We start from the raw sequence: 27,467 nt of genomic DNA, 5'->3' as shown, positions 1-27,467 counted from the left end.
CATGTTGCGGATGACTGTAAATGAACAGTATGAAGAATTTGTAGTATTTCAGTGTCAGTCGCGGATGCTTTTCTTTAGTTTGTACTAACTGATTAAATATTTACAAGGTTACTAGGAAAAAAAACCTTTCATTGTGTTTTCTTTTAACATTTAATAAAACAAGCCTCATTTCAAGATGAAATAGTTCAGCATGTCTACTCTCGTGCTGCCGAGTTCCAACCATTCATTTAATCCATACATTTCTAAACATGCAGGAACATGCTGGGTTATGTAATTGAAAATGCACCCCGCCCACCAAAACATACCCTGATTTATTTGAAAAAGACAACTCCTCAGACAGAAGTCTTCAGAAAAGTCTTTGTGATGTGAAAATGATCAAAAATGTGACCTTTGAAGTACCGTATTTTCCGCACTATTAGCCGCACCTAAAAACCACAAATTTACTCAAAAGCTGACAGTGCGGTTTATAACCCGGTGCGCTTTATATATGGATTAATATTAACATTCATTTTCATAAAGTTTCGGTCTTGCAACTACGGTAAACAGCCGCCATCTTTTTTCCCCGTAGAAGAGGAAGCGCTTCTTCTTCTACGCAAGCAACCGCCAAGGTAAGCACCCGCCCCCATAGAAGAGGAAGCGCTTCTTCTTCTACTGTAAGCAACCACCCGCCCGCGTAGAAGAAGAAGAAGCGCGCGGATATTACGTTTCATTTCCTTTGTGTGTTTACATCTGTAAAGACCACAAAATGGCTCCTACTAAGCGACAGGTTTCCGGTTCATGAAAAGACGCAATCTCTCCATCCGCACACGGACTACTATTTCACAGCAACTGCCTAAAGATTTTCAAGAAAAGCTGGCTACTTTCCGTGCATATTGTAAAAACAAGATAGCTGAAAAAAAGATCCGGCCAGAGAACATTATCAACATGGACGAGGTTCCACTGACTTTTGATATTCCTGTGAACCGCACTGTGGATACAACGGGAGCACGTACGGTGAATATTCGCACCACAGGGAATGAGAAGTCATCCTTCACTGTGGTTCTAGCTTGCCATGCTAATGGCCAGAAACTTCCACCCATGGTGATATTCAAAAGGAAGACCTTGCCAAAAGAGACCTTTCCAGCCGGCGTCATCATAAAAGCTAACTCGAAGGGATGGATGGATGAAGAAAAGATGAGCGAGTGGTTAAGGTAAGTTTACGCGAAGAGGCCGGGTGGCTTTTTTCACGCAGCTCCGTCCATGTTGATATACGACTCCATGCGCGCCCACATCACGCTGGTTTTTAATATATTATTAAAGTTTGACTGACCTATTTGACTGTTTTTTTGACATTCCTTTAGCGCAGTTAGATGCGGCTTATAACACGGGGCGGCTTATAGGTGGACAAAGTTTTGAAATATGCCGTTCATTGAAGGCGCGGCTTATAACCCAGGGCGGCTTATGGTGCGGAAAATACGGTACATGAATAGCCTCCTTTTTTAACTGAACAAACTGAAGTTCTGACTATGTAAAGTATCATGGACTTAGAACACTTATCAGCAGCACGTTTAAATCATTGGGATGCTAATTCCTTCTCGCTATCCGCTGCCACGTGTCTTTTACTCTCTACACTGGCTATCTAATGGTGAATAAAACCCTACGACCTTAAAACTGGCCTCGGGCTAACACACATTTAGGATTATGGGGGAGGAGCTAAAAAGATGGGAGGACGAAAGTGTAGGAGCAATTAAAACAAAGTGGGGAAGAGGACAAATGAGAAGTGTGGAGTCAAAGAGGACGGACTTTTGATTAAAGAGTGATAAACAGAACATGGGAGGGCATAAAAAGGGACTAAGTGATATTGAACCAGGGTTTTTTTTTCTTCCAAGCCCATGAATCCCATCTGCTTGGAGGCAGATGGACAGGGCAGGAGGTGTGAGAGCAGCGAGGGAGGGAAGGAAGGAAGCAGGGAGTGTGGTGCTGTGTCCTAACCTTGAAGAACCCAATGATGCCCACGCCGTATTCCACACAGTACTTGTCCAGCAGCTCCCGGTTCCACGCGTCCAGGTTCACATACTTGAGAATGTTCTCATAAATCACCAGTGTGAAACGTCCTCTCTCCTTGTCCGTCAAGGTAGGCATGTCCCCCTTCCCGGGCGATATTTCCGTCCGGTACTGGAACCGCCCGGACTCCAAAATAGCCACAATCTCCTGACCCAGTTGCGAATACTGACTTTCCACAAACACCAGAACTACAGGATCTGTCCTGACCCCGGCGGGATCCGCCCCGGGCCCTCCTGAGATGCTCCGCACCGGCAAAAGCCGCGACGGCGCCACCCGCAGGTCGTCGGAGTCGGCCGACGCTCCCTCCGCCCCCGACACGCCCCCTCCTGATGGCTCCAGCTCCCGCTTGGCGCCATAGAGGAAGTAGGCTGAGATGAAAACGCTGACGGTGCAGAAGAGGAAGAGGAGGAGGAGGGACGTCTGCAGCGGGAGGAGACGGACCAGCCGACGGACGCGAGTCACGCATCCCAGCATGGTCTCGCGCCAAAGGCCCGGCGACACGTCGCGCTCGGTGGCCGGTGGGATGGGGGGGGGGATAAAAACTGCCAGCGGTGACAACTCCCCGAAAAAAAAAATCAGTCTTTTCTTGAACAAACGACAAAAGGCGTTGAGGCGGCAGCTGGAGAAAGAAATGAGACGGTCTCACGTTGGCTCTCCCTCATGTTGCGACGCGCTTTATGTCACCATGGCAGAGAAAGGGAGGGCCTGGGGTCGCTGGTACACACTCGGGCCTCAGAGCGAGCACCGGCAGGGCCAGTCAATGGTGGGGAGACCTGAGGCAAGACTCCATCACCTGCCCATCATGCCAGCCTCACCACCCTGTTTGGAGGAGCCTTCTAGATTGGAGAATGATCTCATCAGATAAGCAGTCCTTTAACCCTGAAAAACAGAAGGAAACTAGTGTTAGTATCCTCGGTCTTCCACAATTCCACACGTTAATGCCAAACACACTTACTAGGGAAGCAAAACAAGCAATCTGTTTGAGTTATTTAAGAAAAATAAACGCTTTCGCAAGTTAGGGATGTCCCGATCCGATATTTGGATCGGATCGGCTGCCGATATTTGCCAAAAATTGCGTATCGGCAAGGCATGGGAAAATGCCGATCCAGATCCAGTTAAAAAAAAAACTCCGGTCCGTGTTTTCCAACGCAACCATTTAAATAATACATTCCACTTTTCTGCTGCTCCCTAATTTCCATTCCGCATTTTCCAGCACACCTTCAACACATCCACAATTCTCACGCAGTTGCTTTTAGCTGCTGGCATTACACGACAGGCTCTTCTCACTCTTTGCTGTGTCTCCCTCTCACAGACAGCAAGCGCACCTTCTTACACACGTCACATACTGTCACGTCATACGTCACATACTCTCACGTCGTACGTCACATACGTATACGTCCTCTCCCAGCAGAGAGCGAGGTAGCGGCATGGCTAACGTTAGCTGTGATGTTAGCGCAGCCGCTAAGGTGCGCGCCTGCTCAAACGTCCTCTGCGCACGGCAAATCTATGCCACGCACAAAATCAAATAAAAAAATAAGCGCTTAACAATTTTCGACACACGGACACGACAGAGAAAACCGTTTTCGTCATCATTGTTCAAATATTGTAACGTCTGTCGAGACGCTTATCTCCATTCGGTGCCACACGTCCACACCATCAAAATGGCAAAAAGTTCCACATCAACACCGTATGAAAAAATTAGTGATTTTTTTAGTTGTGATTTCCTTCTCTGCATGAAAGTTTAAAAGTAGCATATATTAATGCAGTATGAAGAAGAATGTTTTAATGTAGACATGCAAGCCTTGAAAGAACAGTTTGAAAATCAAGACTACATTTCCTGCAAATGGGTGCATTTCTACCCTATATTTTAACTTTAGATTTATTCTCATATCAAACTCTTTTGGCTGTCTTTTTGACACTTACATCCGGCGCCCCCCTCCACACCCTGGATTATAAATAATGTAAATAATTCAATGTGATTATCTTGTGTGATGACTGTATTATGATGATAGTATATATCTGATAGTATATATCTGTATCATGAATCAATTTAAGTGGACCCCGACTTAAACAAGTTGAAAAACTTATTGGGGTGTTACCATTTAGTGGTCAATTGTACGGAATATGTACTTCACTGTGCAACCTACTAATAAAAGTCTCAATCAATCAATCAAAACACATAGAATCATCATACTGCTGTGATTATATGCATCAAGTGTTCATTCAAGGCTAAGGCAAAATATCGAGATGTATATCGTGTATCGCAATATGGCCTTAAAATATCGCAATATTAAAAAAAGGCCATATCGCCCAGCCCTAGTTCAATGATGCCATTTCTGTTCGTCATGTATAATTTTGTCTATTTTGTGTTTATCCTTGAATAAACAGGTCAGTTTCTTGTTACCAACCATTGTGTATTATTCAAACTCCCCTAATTCAGCTGGCTAGTTGTTATCAAGAGTACTAAAACCCTTTTCAACATGATTCTGACAACTAAGTAGGCTAAATAACTTTAATACATGCTCGGATAGGCCAGTATCGGTATCGGATCGGAAATGCAAAAACAATATCAGTATTGGATCAGAAGTGCAAAAACCTTGATCGACACACACACACACAATACATTAACAATATATTTATTTTAATAAGCTGCAAAACAATATGTACATTTTACTTTAAAATCTGGCAGCTCAGTCACCAGAATTTTACAGTAAAAAGCAGTGGGTTTTTGTTTTACAGAATATAAAAAAATTGAATAAATGGAACAGAATGGAAAAACAATAGCACTGTTTTTAACTGTTAAATTCAATCAACAGAGCTGACAGTTTGTTTGTTTTTTACCGTAAAATCTTGTTTTGTTTTTAAAAAAATTTTTTTTTATGTATAGTGTCTTACTGTATATAGAAAAAAACGGTGATTTTACGGTAAAAAACTCAGTCGGCGGAATTTAACCGTAAAATCTATTGTTCATTTTACAGTCTACAATTTTATTGATAATTAGTTTTGAAATCATAAGTCAAGCAGATATTTAAGTACAGTATTTATCTTTATTTCAACAAAAAATATTGTAGGAATACATAATAAAATATTTTGATTTTGATAATATTGAATTGGGAAAGATATGCAATCGCATACAGCACATGACGTTTAATGTCAAAAGGGAAAGAAAAAATATATTTAGGAAGAAAACATTAAGCATTTTATTAACAGATATTATTTTCAGGCTTTCGCGGGCCACATAAAATAATGTGGCGGGCCAGATTTGGCCCCCGGGCCTTGAGTTTGACACCGGTGCCATAGGTCAACCGGAAAGGCAATACAGTAATAAATAACAGCCCTTCAGTGTATGAGAAGTACACAGCGTATGACCAGAGGTGGATAGTAACGCGCTACATTTACTCCGTTACATCTACTTGAGTAACTTTTGGGATAAATTGTACTTCTAAGAGTAGTTTTAATGCAACTTACTTTTACTTTTACTTGAGTATATTTATAGAGAAGAAACGCTACTTTTACTCCGCTACTTTTATCAACATTCAGCTCGCTACTCGCTACTAATTTTTATCGATCTGTTAATGCACGCTTTGTTTGTTTTGGTCTGTCAGACAGACCTTCAAAGTGCCTGCGTTTCAACAAATACAGTCACTGGTGACGTTTCACTCCGTTCCACCAATAAAATGCAGTCACTGGTGACGTTGGACCAATCAAACAGAGCCAGGCGGTCACATGACCTGACTTAAACAAGTTGAAAAACTTATTGGGGTGTTACCATTTAGTGGTCAATTGTACGGAATATGTACTGTACTGTGCAATCTACTAATAAAAGTTCCAATCAATCAATCAAAAGTGTGAAGGAAAAAAGACCCTTTTTTATTTCAAACGTACATCCCGTCACAAGCCTAAAGACTGACTGCACAGTTCCTGTCTTCACAATAAAAGTGCCGCTCCATCGCGCCTGCGCTTTCAAAATAAGAGTCTCCGAAAGCCAGCGCAAACAAGCTAGCAAGCTACGGAGTTTGCCGCCAATGTATTTCTTGTAAAGTGTATAAAAACGAATATGGAAGCTGGACAAATAAGATGCCAAAAACCAACCACTTTCATGTGGTATTAGACAGAAAGGAGGAACTTTTTTTTCTCCTCCATTTGAAAACGTGGACGTTATCATCACTACTGTCTGATTACAATCAATGCAAGTCATCAGAATCAGGTAATACACCAACTTATATTCTTGTCTTCATGAAAGAAAGGAATCTATATGTGTTAAACATGCATGTATATTCATTAAAACACCTTTAACATGTAAACAAAAACGGCAAAATAAATAAATATAAATTATATACTGTATATATATATGTGTGTGTGTATATATATATATATAAATGTGTGTATATATATATATATGTGTGTGTGTATATATATATATATGTGTGTATGTGTATGTATATATATATATCTATATATATATATATATACATATATATTTACCGTGATGACGGACTGGCAGTGTGTCGCGCCTCGCCAAGGAGCAGCGAGAATACCAAGAAGCGCATATGCCAAATTTTCAAAGAGAACGGCCTACGGATCACGATTGAAGCCAACAAGCAAACCGTCAACTTCCTTGACGTCACTTTCAACCTGAGAAATAACAGCTACCAACCATTCACGAAACCCAACACAACACTCCAATACGTGCACCATGACAGCAACCATCCACCCACCACCACGAAAAGAATACCTACCGGAATCAATAAAAGGCTATCGATGCTGTCATCTAGCAAAGCTGAATTTGACCAAGCAACCCCCCCGTACCAAAAAGCCCTTGATGAAAGCGGATACAATTTCACCCTCACCTATGAACCCACGCCAGGAAACCAGCCAAAAAAGAACAGAAAACGAAACGGCATCATCTGGTACAACCCCCCATACAGCAAAAACGTCTCAACGAACATTGGACACAAATTCCTCAACCTGATTGACAAACACTTTCCCAAAGACAACACCCTAAGAAAAGTATTCAACAAGAACAACATCAAATTGAGCTACAGCTGCATGAACAATATACGACAAATCATCTCAAACCACAACAAAACAATTGCAAATGAGCCGTCGACCCCCAGTCAGAACGACTCCAAAACCAACAAAGCATGTAACTGTCGAAAGAAACCTGATTGCCCCCTCAACGGGGGATGCTTACAAACATCAGTTGTCTACCAATCTAAGGTAATACGCAAGGACATTAACACATCCGACACATATGTAGGATTAACCGAGGGTGAATTCAAAACCAGATGGAACAATCACAAGGCTTCTTTCAGGAACAAAAACCTGCGAAATACCACAGAACTCAGCAAACACATTTGGGACCTCAAAGACAATAATGTTGAATATTCAATAACATGGCAAATTCTTGCATCCAGCACACCTTACAATAGTGGTAATAAAAGATGCAACCTATGCTTGAAAGAGAAACTGTTTATTATCTACCGTCCAGACCTGTCATCCCTCAACAAGCGCAGCGAAATTGTAACAACATGCCGCCATAGACGGAAACACCTCCTAGGTAACACATGAACCAATCACCACGCCCCTAGGCCAGCCTGTACCCACCCACTCTGTGCCCTATATAAACCATGGTATGCGAATGCTCCCATTAAAATCTCCTGACGATTGAGGGTACCCCCCTCATGAAACAGGCCTGTAGAGATGAAATAGTCTTGTGATTTATTTTTTTTTTTTCCCCACACATACATATATTGCGCTCTACTACGGTATCGAGCACTATTTTTTGGATAACCTTATTAAGACATATATATATATATATATATATATATATATATATATGTATATGATATGTGTGTGTATGTTACTCATCAGTTACTCAGTACTTGAGTAGTTTTTTCACAACATACTTGTTACTTTTACTCAAGTAAATATTTGGGTGACTACTCCTTACTTTTACTTGAGTAATACATCTCTAAAGTAACAGTACTCTTACTTGAGTACAATTTCTGGCTACTCTACCCACCTCTGTGTATGACCGATAGTGGCATTACAGAGTGTGCATGGACACTGGGACTTCACATATAGATGTCCATCCATCCATTTTCTACCGCTTGTCCCTTTTTTGGGGTCGCTGGAGCCTATCTCAGCTGCACACGGGCGGAAGGCGGGGTACACCCTGGACAAGTCACCACCTCATCACAGGGCCAACACAGATAGACAAGACAACATTCACACACTAGGGACCATTTAGTGTTGCCAATCAACCTATCCCCAGGTGCATGTCTTTGGAGGTGGGAGGAAGCCGGAGTAGAACCCACGCAGTCACGGGGAGAACATGCAAACTCCACACAGAAAGATCCCGAACTTTAGGACCTTCGTATTGTAAGGCACATGCACAAACCCCTGTCCCACCGTGCTGTGAAAATACAAAAAAACCCAACTATTTTAGAAATCTGACTAATTCAGTGCATGGAAACGTAGTTCGTTGATCAGTTTTGCATGGTATGAAAAAAATATATCACTTTGCATTTTATTGTTGCGTGGGTTGAAAAAATGACGTGGGAGACGTTTACACTGCCTGCGCCAACACTCCAAAAGTTCATTCCAAAGTTCACCTACGCAGGAGAAAGAGCTGCCAATACCCCCTACACAAACAAACAACGTGTGTGCTCAAGAGTAAACACACACACACACACACACAAAAGTGCTGCTTTCGTGTAATCAATATGCGCAGTGGAGGTGACGACAGACAAATCCTTGGTTCAGGCCAGTAGAAGTGTGGCTGCATGCGAGAGACATCATTCATCTCCGTCCTGACAAAAGATGAAGCATGGGGACAACAAAAGCTTGTCCATTACAGGGACATCATCGTTGGTTGCAGAGATGAGATGGAGCGTCATTACATTTGGGTGCAAAACAGAAAGCAATCACAGACACACACACACACAAGGTCACAACAGTGACCAATAAAACTATCAAAATTCAAATGAGACAGAGAATTGATTGCATAACACAATCATAGGTGTTGATTAAGTTTTGTGGTTAATATTAAAAACACAGCAGCAACATTGATTATGCACATGCAGAGTGGTGCACGCTCATCAGATTATGACAGAATTCCATAAAGATAACAATCACTTTACACACTATTAAGATGTGGGGAGCTGAGCCAACAGAGACCATTCAAATAGATCGAGGTGAATCTACACCTTCACATTTCTTTGCATGTCAATCACGCATGTTTCGATAAGAACGATAGCTGTTAGAGAAACACTCGACTAGGGATGTCCCGATCCGATATTTGGATCGGAACGGCTGCCGATATTTGCCAAAAAAATGCGTATCGGCAAGGCATGGGAAAATGCCGATCCAGATCCAGTTTAAAAAAAAAACTCCGGTCCGTGTTTTCCAACGCACCTATTTAAATAATACATTCCACTTTTCTGCTGCTCCCTAATTTCCGTTCCGCATTTTCCAACACACCTTCAACGCATCCACAGGTCTGTGGATTCTCACGCAGTTGCTTTTAGCTGCTGGCATTACACGACAGGCTCTTCTCACTCTTTCCTGTGTCTCCCTCTCACAGACAGCAAGTGCACCTTCTTACACACGTCACATACTGTCACGTCATACGTCACATACTGTCACGTCATACAGTTGATTTGATTTGATTTGATACGTCACATACGGTCACGTCCAGAGGTGGGTAGAGTAGCCAGAAATTGTACTCAAGTAAGAGTACTGTTACTTTAGAGATTTATTACTCAAGTAAAAGTAATGAGTAGTCACCCAAATATTTACTTGAGTAAAAGTAAAAAGTATGTTGTGAAAAAACTACTCAAGTACTGAGTAACTGATGAGTAACATACACACACATATCATATATATATATATATATATATATATATATATATATATATATATATATATATATATATATATATATATGCATATATACACATACATTGATATATACAGTATATCATTTATATTTATTTATTTTGCCGTTTTTGTTTACATGTTAAAGGTGTTTTAATGAATATACATGCATGTTTAACACATATAGATTCCTTTCTTTCATGTTGACAAGAATATAAGTTGGTGTATTACCTGATTCTGATGTCTTGCATTGATTGTAATCCTGACAGCAGTGCTTAACGTCCACGTTTTCAAATGCAGGAGAAAAAAAGTTCCTCCTTTCTGTCTAATACCACATGAAAGCGGTTGGTTTTTGGTATCTTATTTGTCCAGCTTCCATATTCGTTTTCACACACTTTACAAAAAAAACATTGGCGGCAAATTCCGTAGCTTGCTAGCTTGTTTGCGCTGGCTTTCGGAGACTCTTATTTTGAAAGCGCAGGCGCGATGGAGCGGCACTTTTATTGTGAAGACAGGAACTGTGCAGTCAGTCTTTAGGCTTGTGACGGGATGTACGTTTGAAATAAAAAAGTGTCTTTTTTCCTTCACACTTTTGATTGATTGATTGGAACTTTTATTAGTAGATTGCACAGTACAGTACATATTCCGTACAATTGACCACTAAATGGTAACACCCCAATAAGTTTTTCAACTTGTTTAAGTCAGGTCATGTGACCGCCTGGCTCTGTTTGATTGGTCCAACGTCACCAGAGACTGCATCTGATTGGTGGAACGGAGTCAAACGTCACTAGTGACTGCATTTTATTGGTGGAACGGAGTGAAACGTCACCAGTAACGCAGGCACTATGAAGGTCTGTCTGACAGACCAAAACAAACAAAGCGTGCATTAACAGATCGATAAAAATTAGTAGCGAGTAGCGAGCTGAATGTAGATAAAAGTAGCGGAGTAAAAGTAGCGTTTCTTCTCTATAAATATACTCAAGTAAAAGTAAAAGTAAGTTGCATTAAAACTACTCTTAGAAGTACAATTTATCCCAAAAGTTACTCAAGTAGATGTAACGGAGTAAATGTAGCGCGTTACTACCCACCTCTGGTCACGTCATACGTCACATACTGTCACGTCATACGTCACATACGTATACGTCCTCCCCGAGCAGAGAGGTAGCAGCATGGCTAACGTTAGCTGTGATGCTAGCGCAGCCGTGTGACCAACGCTCCCTCTAAGGTGCGCGCCTGTGCAATTGCGCACTGTTTAAGCGTCCTCTGCGCATAGCAAATCTATGCCACGCACAAAATCAAATAAAAAAATAAGCTCATAACAATTTTCGACACACACGGACACGACAGAGACAACAGTTTTCGTCATCATTGTTCAAATATTGTAACGTCTGTCGAGACGCTTATCTCCATTCGGTGCCACACGTCCACACCATCAAAATGCCGAGGCAAACATTTCCACATCAACACCGTATGAAAACATTAGTGATTTTTTTAGTTGTGATTTCCTTCTCTGCATGAAAGTTTAAAAGTAGCATATATTAATGCAGTATGAAGAAGAATGTTTTAATGTAGACATGCAAGCCTTGAAAGAACATTTTGAAAATCAAGACTACATTTCCTGCAAATGGGTGCATTTCTACCCTATATTTTAACTTTAGATTTATTCTCATATCAAACTCTTTTGGCTGTCTTTTTGACACCTTGGATTATAAATAATGTAAATAATTCAATGTGATTATCTTGTGTGATGACTGTGTTATGATGATAGTATATATCTGTATCATGAATCAATTTAAGTGGACCCCGACTTAAACAAGTTAAAAAACTTATTGGGGTGTTACCATTTACTGTGCAACCTACTAATAAAAGTCTCAATCAATCAATCAAAACACATAGAATCATCATACTGCTGTGATTATATGCATCAAGTGTTCATTCAAGGCTAAGGCAAAATATCGAGATATATATCGTGTATCGCAATATGGCCTTAAAATATCGCAATATTAAAAAAAGGCCATATCGCCCAGCCCTAGTTTCAATGATGCCATTTCTGTTTGTCATGTACAATTTTGTCTATTTTGTGTTTATCCTTGAATAAACAGGTCAGTTTCTTGTTACCAACCATTGTGTATTATTCAAACTCCCCTAATTCAGCTGGCTAGTTGTTATCAAGAGTACTAAAACCCTTTTCAACATGATTCTGACAACTAAGTAGGCTAAATAACTTTAAACTTTAATACATGCTCGGATAGGTCGGTATCGGTCGGTATCGGATCGGAAATGCAAAAACAATATCGGTATCGGATCGGAAGTGCAAAAACCTGGATCGGGACATCCCTACACTCGACACCTAAAACCTCGGAACTCCCACCTATGCTAGACTGCGAGACATATCCCTGGTCCCGGCATGATTGCCTATGCAGGAATGTCCTACCTTGACGTGCCATACATCTATCTAGTCAACAATGGCAAATTCACTTGCATAATACATATATCATCAAAAAGGCTCAAACTAATCCACAAAGTCAAAGTCGGAGGCACAAACACCCGTGCACTAGTGATCTTCTACAGGTGAGTCCACTAAAACATGTCCTGTGTCTAGGAAAAAAAATACAATTTGAAAATATTGAAAAAACCCCAAAAGCAGTGAAGTTGTCACGTTGTGGTAAACAAAAAGAGAATACAACAAATCCTTTTCAACTTATATTCAATTGCATCAAGGCTAAGGCGACATATCCACATATATATGATGTATGGTGACATGGCCTAAACATATTGAGATATTAAAAAAAGGCCATATGGCCCAGCCCTACATGCAAGTACCTAACAATGTGACGATGCTAAGGACAAGTTTGCTGGCAAAGCCACTGACATTTATATTTGCACAGAAGCCGCTGACATTTTGTGTTTTCTCGTCGCACAATCTTGCGGTATTACACTTACGAGCGTTCCCGAATGTCAACGAAGGCAACCGACACCGACCAAAAACATACAAACACAACACCACTCCATCAATACCAGTTGTTTTACTGCAGGGGTGTCAAAGTCATTTTAGCTCAGGGGCCGCATGGAGGGCTGGACTATTAAAACAAAAAAAATAAAGACAACTTCAGATTGTTTTCTTTGTCTTACTTTGGCCAAAAATAGAACAAACACATTCTGAAAATATTACAATAAAAATATAGGAAAAAAATACCGGTAGCGGTAAAGTTTAGATCCATGAAGGAAAGAAGAAAGTGAATGAATGTTTATAACTGAATACATTTACATATGCATAAAATTGTGTTTTCTTTTGTGTTATTTTTTTTTTATGAATTAAGTAATGTTTATGACAACCTTTTTCCAAAACACAATATAGAATGTGAGATATAACAGGATAATGCATACATTTATCATTTGTGTTCAAAATGGTTACTGTCATGTCTGTGTGTGTAATCATGTTTTGTTTTAAGTCATGTTTTGTTTAGTTTCGGCTTTTCACTCCCTTGTCTTGTTTGCATGGTTACCCATTAGTTTCACCTGTTCCACGTTTGGACTCATTGTGCACTCTTGTTTGTCACCATAGCAACCATTAGTTTTCACCTGTCACGTCACGCACCTGTTTCACGTTTTGAGTCACGCACCTGCTTTCACTAATCATGTCCATAGTATTTAAATTCATTCATTTTCTGTTGTTCGTCCTGACGACATCCCCGCATTTATGCTCCTGCACACTCTCCACACCCTGATGACCCTTGCTACTCTTTTTTCATGCCGGTTCCATGCCAAGTAAGTTTTTGTTTATTAAGCCACAGTTAGTGTTTTGTTTAATTGTTCATAGTTTCTGCCAATGTGCAAGTTTTGTGTTTATAGTCTAGTTTTGTACCTCCGCCCCTGTGCGCGCTTTTCGTTTATTCTTTTTTTGATAGTTTAAATAAATCATGTACCCACCTTCAAGCCTTGACCAGTCCAGTTCATTTGCACCACGGGAGAACAAACCACGTCACAGTCCAAGTCATGACAGTTACAAAAAAAGTGGGACCCCAAAAATGTACTGTGGGACCTCATTTTTATGACTTGATGGAGGGACCCCATTTTGAAAATTCCTAGCGCCAACACTGATGGAGTATTAGTGCGTGCAAAACAGCAGCAGGTAGCTGTGGCCTGCGGGCCGGTTCTAATACTAATCAAATATCATCCTGGGGTCATTTATTCACGGGCAGGATCTGGCCCGCGGGCCTTGACTTTGAAACATAGGTAGAAAAGCGCTATACAAGTATAACCCATTTATCATTTATCATTTTAGTCACTTTATACGTACATAAAAAAAATGACCACGGTGGCAAAAAATTTTTTTGCAGAATTCCGCTAAATAGCAGACATGGAAAACGACTTCCGGACGGCTTCGAAGCGATTCTGGACCACCATCCGCCGCCTCAGGAAGGGGAAGCAGTGCACTATCAACACCGTGTATGGTGCGGATGGTGTTCTGCTGACCTCGACTGCGGAAGTTGTGGATCGGTGGAGGGAATACTTCGAAGACCTCCTCAATCCCACCAACACGTCTTCCTATGAGGAAGCAGTGCCTGGGGAGTCTGTGGTGGGCTCTTCTATTTCTGGGGCTGAGGTTGCTGAGGTAGTTAAAAAGGTCCTCGGTGGCAAGATGAGGTCCGCCCGGAGTTCCTTAAGGCTCTGGATGCTGTGGGGCTGTCTTGGTTGACAAGACTCTGCAGCATCGCGTGGACATCGGGGGCAGTACCTTTGGATTGGCAGACCGGGGTGGTGGTTCCTCTCTTTAAAAAGGGGAACCGGAGGGTGTGTTCTAACTATCGTGGGATCACACTCCTCAGCCTTCCCGGTAAGGTCTATTCAGGTGTACTGGAGAGGAGGCTACGCCGGATAGTCGAACCTCGGATTCAGGAGGAACAGTGTGGTTTTCGTCCTGGTCGTGGAACTGTGGACCAGCTCTATACTCTCGGCAGGGTCCTTGAGGGTGCATGGGAGTTTGCCCAACCAGTCTACATGTGCTTTGTGGACTTGGAGAAGGCATTCGACCGTGTCCCTCGGGAAGTCCTGTGAGGAGTGCTCAGAGAATATGGGGTTTCGGACTGTCTGATTGTGGCGGTCCGCTCCCTGTATAATCAGTGTCAGAGCTTGGTTCGCATTGCTGGTAGTAAGTCGGACACGTTTTCAGTGAGGGTTGGACTCCGCCAAGGCTGCCCTTTGTCACCCATTCTGTTCATAATTTTTATGGACAGAATTTCTAGGCGCAGTCAAGGCGTTGAGGGGATTCGGTTTGGTGGCTGCAGGATTAGGTCTCTGCTTTTTGCAGATGATGTGGTCCTGATGGCTTCATCTAGCCAGGATCTTCAGCTCTCACTGGATCGGTTCGCAGCTGAGTGTGAAGCGACTGGGATGAGAATCAGCACCTCCAAGTCCGAGTCCATGGTTCTCGCCCGGAAAAGGGTGGAGTGCCATCTCCGGGTTGGGGAGGAGATCTTGCCCCAAGTGGAGGAGTTCAAGTACCTCGGAGTCTTGTTCACGAGTGAGGGAAGAGTGGATCGTGAGATCGACAGGCGGATAGGTGCGGCGTCTTCAGTAATGCGGACGCTGTATCGATCCGTTGTGGTGAAGAAGGAGCTGAGCCGGAAGGCAAAGCTATCAATTTACCGGTCGATCTACGTTCCCATCCTCACCTATGGTCATGAGCTTTGGGTTATGACCGAAAGGACAAGATCACGGGTACAAGCAGCCCAAATGAGTTTCCTCTGCCAGGTGGTGGGTCTCTCCCTTAGAGATAGGGTGAGAAGCTCTGTCATCCGGGGGGAGCTCAAAGTAAAGCCGCTGCTCCTCCACATGGAGAGGAGCCAGATGAGGTGGTTCGGGCATCTGGTCAGGATGCCACCCGATCGCCTCCCTCGGGAGGTGTTTAGGGCACGTCCGACCGGTAGGAGGCCACGGGGAAGACCCAGGACACGTTGGGAAGACTATGTCTCCCGGCTGGCCTGGGAACGCCTCGGGATCCCCCGGGAGGAGCTGGACGAAGTGGCTGGGGAGAGGGAAGTCTGGGCTTCCCTGCTTAGGCTGCTGCCCCCGCGACCCGACCTCGGATAAGCGGAAGAAGATGGATGGATGGATGGAGCACATTCTGATTAAAAAAAATGGTGCTATTGATTTTGTACTGACATTTTATATACTGTGGCGGTACAAATTTAACTGTGGCAAGCCGGCACAGGTAAATAGATGAATGAGAATGACTGGATAATTATTGAATACATGATAAGACGGACAAAGTCTCTGGCTTGTTTGTACCAAAAGCAGAGATTCCTTATCATGAAACCACAACCACAAACCAAAATAATGTTTCGCCTTGTTTTTTTCCCCCTCGAGGGACAAGTTTGGCTCATTTTTTTCTTTATAAAACAGACAAAACAACACATTTGATATTTTAGCAGCACATTCCCAGAATCACTTTTCATGTTAAAATATTCAATAGCGATGAAGTCGTAAACAACATTAAAATCTAAATAGTCAAAACCTGCAGCTTGCTGCTACAAAGCTGTGAACGTGTGGTAAACGTGCAGGGAAATGAGGTCACAATGGATTATTATCAATGTGTAAATGCAAGTTTTGAATTTTTTGCAAGTCTATCTATTCCCTGTCTGTTCTTCAAGCTATAGAACTATGCAAGCCCACACTTGTTTTGGTTGAGAAAACACCTAAATGGGTTTAAACACTAATCGCCAAGCCATTACCTTTAACCAACCGTATTTTCCGCACTATTAGCCGCACCTAAAAACCACAAATTTACTCAAAAGCTGACAGTGCGGCTTATAACCCGGTGCGCTTTATATATGGATTAATATTAAGATTCATTTTCATAAAGTTTCGGTCTCGCAACTACGGTAAACAGCCGCCATCTTTTTTCCCCGTAGAAGAGGAAGTGCTTCTTCTTCTACGCAAGCAACCGCCAAGGTAAGCACCCGCCCCCATAGAAGAGGAAGCGCTTCTTCTTCTACTGTAAGCAACCACCCGCCCGCGTAGAAGAAGAAGAAGGGCGCGGATATTACGTTTCATTTCCTTTGTGTGTTTACATCTGTAAAGACCACAAAATGGCTCCTACTAAGCGACAGGTTTCCGGTTCATGAAAAGACGCAATCTCTCCATCCACACACGGACTACTATTTCACAGCAACTGCCTAAAGACTTTCAAAAAAAGCTGGCTACTTTCCGTGCATATTGTAAAAACAAGATAGCTGAAAAAAAGATCCGGCCAGAGAACATTATCAACATGGACGAGGTTCCACTGACTTTTGATATTCCTGTGAACCGCACTGTGGATACAACGGGAGCACGTACGGTGAATATTCGCACCACAGGGAATGAGAAGTCATCCTTCACTGTGGTTCTAGCTTGCCATGCTAATGGCCAGAAACTTCCACCCATGGTGATATTCAAAAGGAAGACCTTGCCAAAAGAGACCTTTCCAGCCGGCGTCATCATAAAAGCTAACTCGAAGGGATGGATGGATGAAGAAAAGATGAGCGAGTGGTTAAGGGAAGTTTACGTGAAGAGGCCGGGTGGCTTTTTTCACGCAGCTCCGTCCATGTTGATATACGACTCCATGCGCGCCCACATCACGCTGGTTTTTAATATATTATTAAAGTTTGACTGACCTATCTGACTGTTTTTTTGACATTCCTTTAGCGCAGTTAGATGCGGCTTATAACACGGGGCGGCTTATAGGTGGACAAAGTTTTGAAATATGCCGTTCATTGAAGGCGCGGCTTATAACCCAGGGCGCCTTATGGTGTGGAAAATACGGTATTCCAAGGTGTCAAAGTCATTCTCTCTGTTAATGTGTAATAAGAACACACAACGTGTACTTGTTATCTTGGACTATTAGCAGCAGAGCGAGGCTATGCTCGGGCATGATGCTGTTTGACAAGGACTGACAGCAGACTACATGGTGACACAAAACAAACAGAGTCAGGGCACATCTTGCCCAATTTCCAGCAGTGATATATGTCCGTCAGCGTTGACCTTTAGATGGCGATGACCCAAAAGCTACACCACAGAGAGCGGGATAAAAACAAAGCCAAAAGCTTGACGTGTGAAGCAGCAGCTGTGAGAGCACGGAAGCTAAAGGGATAATATAATACATTAGACTATAATGGGAATGAAGGCACTAAAGGAATGGGATAATGGCTAATGGCTTTCCAATGCCTGTATCTACTTTATCAGCTCCGGTGACGGTGAGGTGAACGCACAACCAACAATTGTCTGAATTACCCCACCAAAAATAATAGATGCAAAAATGTGAACATGAATATTTAATGCGTGCCAGCAGACATATCCATAAGTTAAAGAGCAGTCAAAAGGTGCACAGAGAGCAGAGTGTTTCAGGCTGCCAAACAGACTGAATGTCTTAAGTCGTGCATAAAGCAGAGGCAGATGGAGGATAATACATATCTGCAAGCCAACCTTGTCATTCGCAAAAGATGCAAGAGGAGCTAATATTCAGGTTGTTTTCATTGAGGTCCACACCGCAGTTATGGCTGCCCTCAGAGGGCTGCTTGTTAACAGTGAATATACTCAGTACAGGCCAAAAGACTTCTCATTTCACTGCGTTTTCTTTATTTTCAGGACTATTTACTAGAGATGTCCAATAATGGCTTTGTTGCCTATATCCCATATTGTCCAACTCTTAATTACCGATACCGATATATAGAGTGGTGGAATGAACACATTAATATGCCTAATGTTGTTGTGATGCCCCGCTGGATGCATTAAACAATGTACCAAGGTTTTCCAAAATAAATCAACTCAAGTTATGGAAAAAAATGCCAACATGGCACTGCCATATTTATTATTGAAGTCACAAAGTGCATTATTTTTTTTAACATGCCTCAAAACAGCAGCTTGGAATTTGGGACATGAGCATTGAGGAGGTTGAGGTGGGGCGGGGGGGGGGGGGGGGGGGGGGGGGGGTGTATATTGTAGCGTCCCGGAAGAGTTAGTGCTGCAAGGGGTTCTGGGTATTTGTCCTGTTGTGTTACGGTGCAGATGTTCTCCCGAAATGTGTTTGTCATTCTTGTTTGGTGTGGGTTCACAGTGTGGCGTATATTTGTAACAGTGTTAAAGTTGTTTATACGGCCACCCTCAGTGTGACCTGTATGGCTGTTGACCAAGTATGCCTTGCATTCCCTTGTTAGTGTGTGAAAAGCCGTAGGTATTATGTGACTGGGCCGGCACGCAAAGGCAGTGCCTTCAGTGTACTTCTCCCTACGTCCGTGTACACAGCGGCGTTTTAAAAAGTCATACATTTTACTTTTTGAAACCGATATCGATAATTTCCGATATTACATTTTAAAGCATTCAGAAAGGTTTTATTAATATAGAATAGAATAGAAAGTACTTTATTGACCCCTGGGGGAGATTCAGCTGTATGGCAGAGATTTACCCGAAGAGCTTTGCACGAGTTCTGCCATTTTTATTAAGTTGTAGTCTGCTGTTGTAGTCAATAGGTCCCTTATTTTTTATTTTAAAATGTTTTTTCTATTTTTTTTTTTTTAATTATTGTTTTTTAATAATCGGTTCTCAAAAATGATTGAGCGATTTAAAAATCGGATTAAATAAAAATCGGGATTTGGATGTGAATCGATTTTTTTTGAGCCCCCTAATGATTAACGCGATAATGTTTGGTGATTAATTGACTTTGACAAGCAGATATTTAATATTTTTTTATTTGAACAAAACTGTTTGTTGCAGAATCAGATAATATCCACATTTCAAAGAGACATGCAATTTGTCAAAATCAAAAGAATGAGTACATTTAGCAAGAAAGATGAAGTGTGCATTGTTTCTAAGATTCCACCAGCCAATATTAATTTTAAATGTTATGTTGATTGTTATTCCGTTTGACCTTAAATGAATGAAATAAAACACACAAATTAGAAAGGACAATTTTGGACGTGGTGGTGGCTTTTTCACATTGCTATTTGCTTTTAGGACTGAAGTTGAATAAGAGATTTGAACAAAAAAAAAGAAAAGTTTTTCATGCAAACCATGCAGATATTAATAAAACCCTTTTGCCTCTTTCCAAACGAGCTGTTTGGAATATGAGACAATAGTGACATATTTGCCTTAGGCTAGCAGATATCTCCATATATGGCAGAGATTTACCCGAAGAGCTTTGCGCGAGTTCCACGAGATTTTTATTCATTTGTAGTCTGTAGTCAATAAGTAACTTATTTTTTTTGTATTATTATTGTTTTTTAGTAATTGGTTCTCAAAAATTATTGAGCAATTTAAAATCAGATTAAATAAAAATCGTAATTTGATTGTGAATGGATTTTTTGGAGTTGAGTTTATTTGGAACATGCATGCATACAACATGATACATCACAATTTTCAGTTTCTCTATTCAACATGTTGGAAAAGGAGTAGGAAGAAGCAGAACGGATTTAATCCTACCCCTTTTCTTTTACATACAGTTGCTAAAACTTTTGTTCACTTCCTGTTCTCAATTTATTTACAGTATACTCCATAAGTAACAACAATACAAATTAAAGCTGCAAGCAGCATTGGTCGGGCCCGCGTATTTGGCAGGTGCTAGTCCTAAGTGTCCCAATATTTTTGTCAAGTTTTAGTCCCAAGTGTCCCAATACTTTTGTCCAGTGTAAGTGTCCCAATACTTGTGTCCAGTGGTAGTCCTAAATGTCCCAATACTTTTGTCAAGTTGTAGTCCTAAGTGTCCCAATACTTTTGGCCAGTGTAGGTGTCCCAATACTTTTGTCCAGTGGTAGTCCAAAGTGTCCCAATACTTTTGTCCAGTTGTAGTCCTAAGTGTCCCAATACTTTTGTCAAGATGTAGTCCTAAGTGTCCCAATACTTTTGGCCAGTGTAAGTGTCCCAATACTTTTGTCCAGTGGTTGTCCTAAGTGTCCCAATACTTTTGTCCAGTTGTAGTCCTAAGTGTCCCAATAATTTTGTCCAGTGTAAGCGTCCCAATACTTTTGGCCAGTGTAAGTGTCCCAATATTTTTGTCCAGTGGTAGTCATAATTGTCCCAATACTTTTGTCAAGTTGTAGTCCCAAGTGTCCCAATACTTTTGTCCAGTTTTGGTGCTATGTGTCCCAATACTTTTGTCCAGTGGTAGTCATAAGTGTCCCAATACTTTTGTCTACTTTTAGTCTGAAGTGTCCCAAGACTTTTGTCTAGTGTACCTACCTTGTCTGCATTGTGTGGGCACGTTGGTGCTTCCTGCTTTTAAGCAGCCATCTTAAAAAAACAGCAGCGCAGCAGCATCAGCGCAGCGGTTCTTTGAAGGCTCATAAAATCAAAACCGGAGCAGTTATAAAAAAAAGCGCTTCTGTCGTTGTAATCACAAGGGTTCAATCTCTCTCCTGTGTTAGGTTGAAGGCGAAACGACAAACGCGCTCAGAGGAGTTCGTTTTTGAAGGAAGGTGACCGGTTTTTACAAAAAAATGTGTTTTGAAGGGGGAATAGCAAACTTCCTGTTGATTTTTGCTGGGGTTGTGAATTTATGAAATGTAGGTCTAAGTGAGACCTACATAGAGGTTTTTGTTTCATGTCTCTCCGACCTTCCCAGTGGGAGTTACAGGCAATTTTGTCATTTTTTTCTTCCGAGGAGCAGTTTTTTTTGCGTTTTATAAAAAAATTGCAGTAGAGCGCAATTTTGAGATTTGGGGTTAGGTTTTTTTTTTTAGATCGCAATGTTTGACAGTCCTGATGTGTGCGTTCAGTTTGGTGAGTTTTGAAGCATGTTAAGGGGGTCAAACTACAGCTCAAAGAGGCAAAAGTTACTGTTTTTAGTACGTTTTTGTCTTGAAGGGGGAATTGCCAACTTCCTGTTGATTTTAGCCCGAGAATGTACTATTATGAAATGTAGGTCTAAGTCAGAACTACATAGAGGTTTTTGTTTCATGTCTCTCCGACCTTCCTAGTGGGAGTTACAGGCAGTCTAGTTTTTTTTTTTCCTAAGGGGCGCTAGAGCGCAATTTTGAGTTTTGTGGTTCGTTTTTTTTTTAAAAAGGCAATTTTTGCAGGTCCTGATGTGTGGGTCAAATATGGTGAGTTTTGAAGCATGTTAAGTGGGTCAAATTACAGTTTAATGTGGCGGCGGAAGAATAAAGAATAAAACCTTACAAATTCAATAGGTCCTTATGTCCCATTGCATAAGGACTCCCTTTGGGAGTCCTTATGCAATGGGCCATGCGGGCCCTAATAAATAAAAAATTATGAATGAAGTAAGTTATATTTCATATGGGGAGATGAGATGAGTAAGATTATCTTGAAACTGAATGGATGATGAGATAAATTCAGAATGATTATCATGGTTCTTCTTCTTTGTACTTTGTAAACACTTTAAGTTTGAAGAGTTTCTTGAAGTGGATCATATTAGTACATTGTTTGATTGCTTTGCTTAATCCATTCCATCATTTAATTCCACATACCGTATTTTCCGCACTATTAGCCGCACCTAAAAACCACAAATTTACTCAAAAGCTGACAGTGCGGCTTATAACCCGGTGCGCTTTATATATGGATTAATATTAAGATTCATTTTCATAAAGTTTCGGTCTCGCAACTACGGTAAACAGCCGCCATCTTTTTTCCCCGTAGAAGAGGAAGTGCTTCTTCTTCTACGCAAGCAACCGCCAAGGTAAGCACCCGCCCCCATAGAACAGGAAGCACTTCTTCTTCTACTGTAAGCAACCACCCGCCCGCGTAGAAGAAGAAAAAGCGTGCGGATATTACCGTACGTTTCATTTCCTTTGTGTGTTTACATCTGTAAAGACCACAAAATGGCTCCTACTAAGCGACATGTTTCCGGTTCATGAAAAGACGCAATCTCTCCATCCGCACACGGATTACTATTTCACAGCAACTGCCTAAAGACTTTCAAGAAAAGCTGGCTACTTTCCGTGCATATTGTAAAAACAAGATAGCTGAAAAAAAGATCCGGCCAGAGAACATTATCAACATGGACAAGGTTCCACTGACTTTTGATATTCCTGTGAACCGCACTGTGGATACAACGGGAGCACGTACGGTGAATATTCGCACCACAGGGAATGAGAAGTCATCCTTCACTGTGGTTCTAGCTTGCCATGCTAATGGCCAGAAACTTCCACCCATGGTGATATTCAAAAGGAAGACCTTGCCAAAAGAGACCTTTCCAGCCGGCGTCATCATAAAAGCTAACTCGAAGGGATGGATGAAGAAAAGATGAGCGAGTGGTTAAGGTAAGTTTAAGTTTACGCGAAGAGGCCGGGTGGCTTTTTTCACGCAGCTCCGTCCATGTTGATATACGACTCCATGCGCGCCCACATCACGCTGGTTTTAATATATTATTCAAGTTTGACTGACCTATCTGACTGTTTTTTTGACATTCCTTTAGCGCAGTTAGATGCGGCTTACAACACGGGGCGGCTTATAGGTGGACAAAGTTTTGAAATATGCCGTTCATTGAAGGCGCGGCTTATAACCCAGGGCGCCTTATGGTGCGGAAAATACGGTACTGAAGGTCTTAAGTGTTGTACATACATACAAATGTTTTAAATGACATTTTTCCCAAAAATTATATTTCTCCTCTTTTGTTGAGAAGAATATTTATATATTCTTGGGTAGCAGAGCACCCCTAATGATGAATGCGATAATGTTTGGTGATTAATTCAAATTGACAAGCAGATATTTAAGATGTCATTATTTGAACAAACACATGTTTGTTGCATAATCAGATAATATCCACATTTCAAAAAGGCATGCAGTACATGCAATTTGTCAGTTAAAATCAAAAGAAAGAGTACATTTAGCAAGAAAAATGAAGTGAGCATTGTTTCCACGCTTCCGCCGGCCAAAGAAATGACGTGAGCCTGATCTGGCCGTTGGGCCTTGACTTTGTACATGTGATATAAGCGCTGTAATTATCCAAGCAGATGCACATTCTCTCCAAATAGAGGCAGACTGTGATATACACATACCTGCCAACTTTTGAAATCAGAAAAACCTGGTAGCCAGGGTCCAGGGGCCGCAGGCCCCGGTAGGTCCAGGACCTGCGCGACACCCTTTTGCGCACACGTGGTGCCTTTCTGTGCGCGCGCCGTCTCGGTCTGCGCGCTCTCTGTGTACTCCTGGCATCTCTCCTCGCGCTGTCATGTTTCTTTTTGGCACTTTGGGGGCGGGTATGCTTAGACGGCCCCTCCTTTCTGATTGGCTCTGAGCATTTTTCATATGACCAATCATTCTCCAGCGTAGCAACGTTGTAGCCATCTTACTTCAGACATCTAGCCTCAATCATTACATTGATGTCAATGGTACATGTACTAATTACATTACCATAACTTGCTCTAATTTTCGACCAATTTACAAACGGTTTGCCTTGTTACAAATCTTATTACATGTAGATATGACATAGGATGCTGTACGTATTGAAATTACCTATTTCGCTTTAAAAAAAAAAGACTTAATTGTTCAACATAGTTGTGTAGGGTCAGTGTTAGTCAGTTCTCTGATTGTTTTAAACTGTTTCAGAATACATTATTAAAAGGCTATTTTTAACATTTTAAAAACAAAATTCAAAGATTATTTCATAAATTTTATGGCTGAATCAAAAGAAATTCCATAAATTATAAATCAAATGTTCAAGAAGAAGTGAAAATATAAAATAATGTTATTGCTGGTGGACCAGTTCTGGCTGAAAGATGTGATTATGGTATTTGTTGTCTTCTCGCAAAAGGGTGTCGCGCGCGCGCACGAAGTGGAGAATCAGCGCGCGATAACAGTTTTTATGCGCTCGGATTTTTGGCACTAATGTGACGCCATATTTTCCCGTTTTGTTTCACTCCTCGTCGTCAGCTTGCCGTTGTTGCTTTTTTTTTTTTTTTTTCCTGTTAGCATTTCCCAGAATGCCTTGCGGTTCAGGCTCGGCCGTGATAGGTTGAGAGGCCAAAGCCCTTCCTCTGTCTACACCCCCCAGAATACCGTGTGGTTCCGGCTGGGCAGTTCTTCCTATTTTTTTTTCTAACAGAACTCAGTGAAATTATCGAACGTTCTATCGACCCCATTTTCTATTGATATTGATCACATGTCTATCGCGATATATATTGTTATTGTTTTATCGCCCAGCCCTACCCAACGTGGTCTTTCACATCGCTAATTCCTCCGTGTCCGATCGAAAAATCTTGTCTGCACAAGGTGCAATTCACGTAGTTTTCACCCTTTTTGGAACGGATAATTATTCCCGGATAGGCTTTTGAATATTCTTCACGGAATGACTGCAGTTTTCTTTTCGGTTTAAGACTCGTTTGCGATTTTTCGCAAACGAAATTCAAACCAAACCAAACCAAACCAAAACCAAACCAAACCAAACCAAACCAAATCAAACCAAATTCGCGTAGTTTTCACCCTTTTTGGAACGGATAATTATTCCCGGATAGGCTTTTGAATATTCTTCACGGAATGACTGCAGTTTTCTTTTCGGTTTAAGACTCGTTTGCGATTTTTCGCAAACGAAATTCAAACCAAACCAAACCAAAACCAAACCAAACCAAACCAAACCAAACCAAACCAAACCAAATTCGCGTAGTTTTCACCCTTTTTGGAACGGATAATTATTCCCGGATAGGCTTTTGAATATTCTTCACGGAATGACTGCAGTTTTCTTTTCGGTTTAAGACTCGTTTGCGATTTTTCGCAAACGAAATTCAAACCAAACCAAACCAAACCCAAACCAAACCAAACCAAACCAAACCAAACCAAATTCGCGTAGTTTTCACCCTTTTTGTAACGGATAATTATTCCCGGATAGGCTTTTGAATATTCTTCACGGAATGACTGCAGTTTTCTTTTCGGTTTAAGACTCGTTTGCGATTTTTCGCAAACGAAATTCAAACCAAACCAAACCAAAACCAAACCAAACCAAACCAAACCAAACCAAACCAAACCAAATTCGCGTAGTTTTCACCCTTTTTGGAACGGATAATTATTCCCGGATAGGCTTTTGAATATTCTTCACGGAATGACTGCAGTTTTCTTTTCGGTTTAAGACTCGTTTGCGATTTTTCGCAAACGAAATTCAAACCAAACCAAACCAAACCCAAACCAAACCAAACCAAACCAAACCAAACCAAATTCGCGTAGTTTTCACCCTTTTTGTAACGGATAATTATTCCCGGATAGGCTTTTGAATATTCTTCACGGAATGACTGCAGTTTTCTTTTCGGTTTAAGACTCGTTTGCGATTTTTCGCAAACGAAATTCAAACCAAACCAAACCAAACCAAAACCAAACCAAACCAAACCAAACCAAATCAAACCAAATTCGCGTAGTTTTCACCCTTTTTGGAACGGATAATTATTCCCGGATAGGCTTTTGAATATTCTTCACGGAATGACTGCAGTTTTCTTTTCGGTTTAAGACTCGTTTGCGATTTTTCGCAAACGAAATTCAAACCAAACCAAACCAAACCAAAACCAAACCAAACCAAACCAAACCAAACCAAATTCGCGTAGTTTTCACCCTTTTTGGAACGGATAATTATTCCCGGATAGGCTTTTGAATATTCTTCACGGAATGACTGCAGTTTTCTTTTCGGTTTAAGACTCGTTTGCGATTTTTCGCAAACGAAATTCAAACCAAACCAAACCAAACCCAAACCAAACCAAACCAAACCAAACCAAACCAAACCAAACCAAACCAAATTCGCGTAGTTTTCACCCTTTTTGGAACGGATAATTATTCCCGGATAGGCTTTTGAATATTCTTCACGGAATGACTGCAGTTTTCTTTTCGGTTTAAGACTCGTTTGCGATTTTTCGCAAACGAAATTCAAACCAAACCAAACCAAAACCAAACCAAACCAAACCAAACCAAACCAAACCAAATTCTCGTAGTTTTCACTCTTTTTGGAACGGATAATTATTCCCGGATAGGCTTTTGAATATTCTTCACGGAATGACTGCAGTTTTCTTTTCGGTTTAAGACTCGTTTGCGATTTTTCGCAAACGAAATTCAAACCAAACCAAACCAAACCCAAACCAAACCAAACCAAACCAAACCAAATTCGCGTAGTTTTCACCCTTTTTGGAACGGATAATTATTCCCGGATAGGCTTTTGAATATTCTTCACGGAATGACTGCAGTTTTCTTTTCGGTTTAAGACTCGTTTGCGATTTTTCGCAAACGAAATTCAAACCAAACCAAACCAAACCAAAACCAAACCAAACCAAACCAAACCAAATCAAACCAAATTCGCGTAGTTTTCACCCTTTTTGGAACGGATAATTATTCCCGGATAGGCTTTTGAATATTCTTCACGGAATGACTGCAGTTTTCTTTTCGGTTTAAGACTCGTTTGCGATTTTTCGCAAACGAAATTCAAACCAAACCAAACCAAAACCAAACCAAACCAAACCAAACCAAACCAAACCAAACCAAATTCGCGTAGTTTTCACCCTTTTTGGAACGGATAATTATTCCCGGATAGGCTTTTGAATATTCTTCACGGAATGACTGCAGTTTTCTTTTCGGTTTAAGAC

The 27,467-nt window shown here is 41.3% G+C and overlaps 1 protein-coding gene across 1 annotated transcript in view; it reads right to left on the bottom strand.

Annotated features, from left to right (window-relative positions):
* The window catches only part of ndst1b (N-deacetylase/N-sulfotransferase (heparan glucosaminyl) 1b), a 245,040-nt gene that overhangs the window by 74,628 nt on the left and 142,945 nt on the right, over window positions 1-27,467 (bottom strand). Inside the window, exon 2 of the mRNA XM_061930656.2 lies at window positions 1,972-2,922. Within this exon, the coding sequence (XP_061786640.1) occupies window positions 1,972-2,517 (546 nt within the window). The 5' untranslated portion in view covers window positions 2,518-2,922. The remainder of the gene's footprint in view (window positions 1-1,971; window positions 2,923-27,467) is intronic.

The sequence above is a fragment of the Nerophis lumbriciformis genome, linkage group LG36 (assembly GCF_033978685.3).
Source record: "Nerophis lumbriciformis linkage group LG36, RoL_Nlum_v2.1, whole genome shotgun sequence".
Taxonomy (NCBI): Eukaryota; Metazoa; Chordata; class Actinopteri; order Syngnathiformes; family Syngnathidae; genus Nerophis; species Nerophis lumbriciformis.
This window is presented reverse-complemented; position numbering and strand designations above follow the sequence as displayed.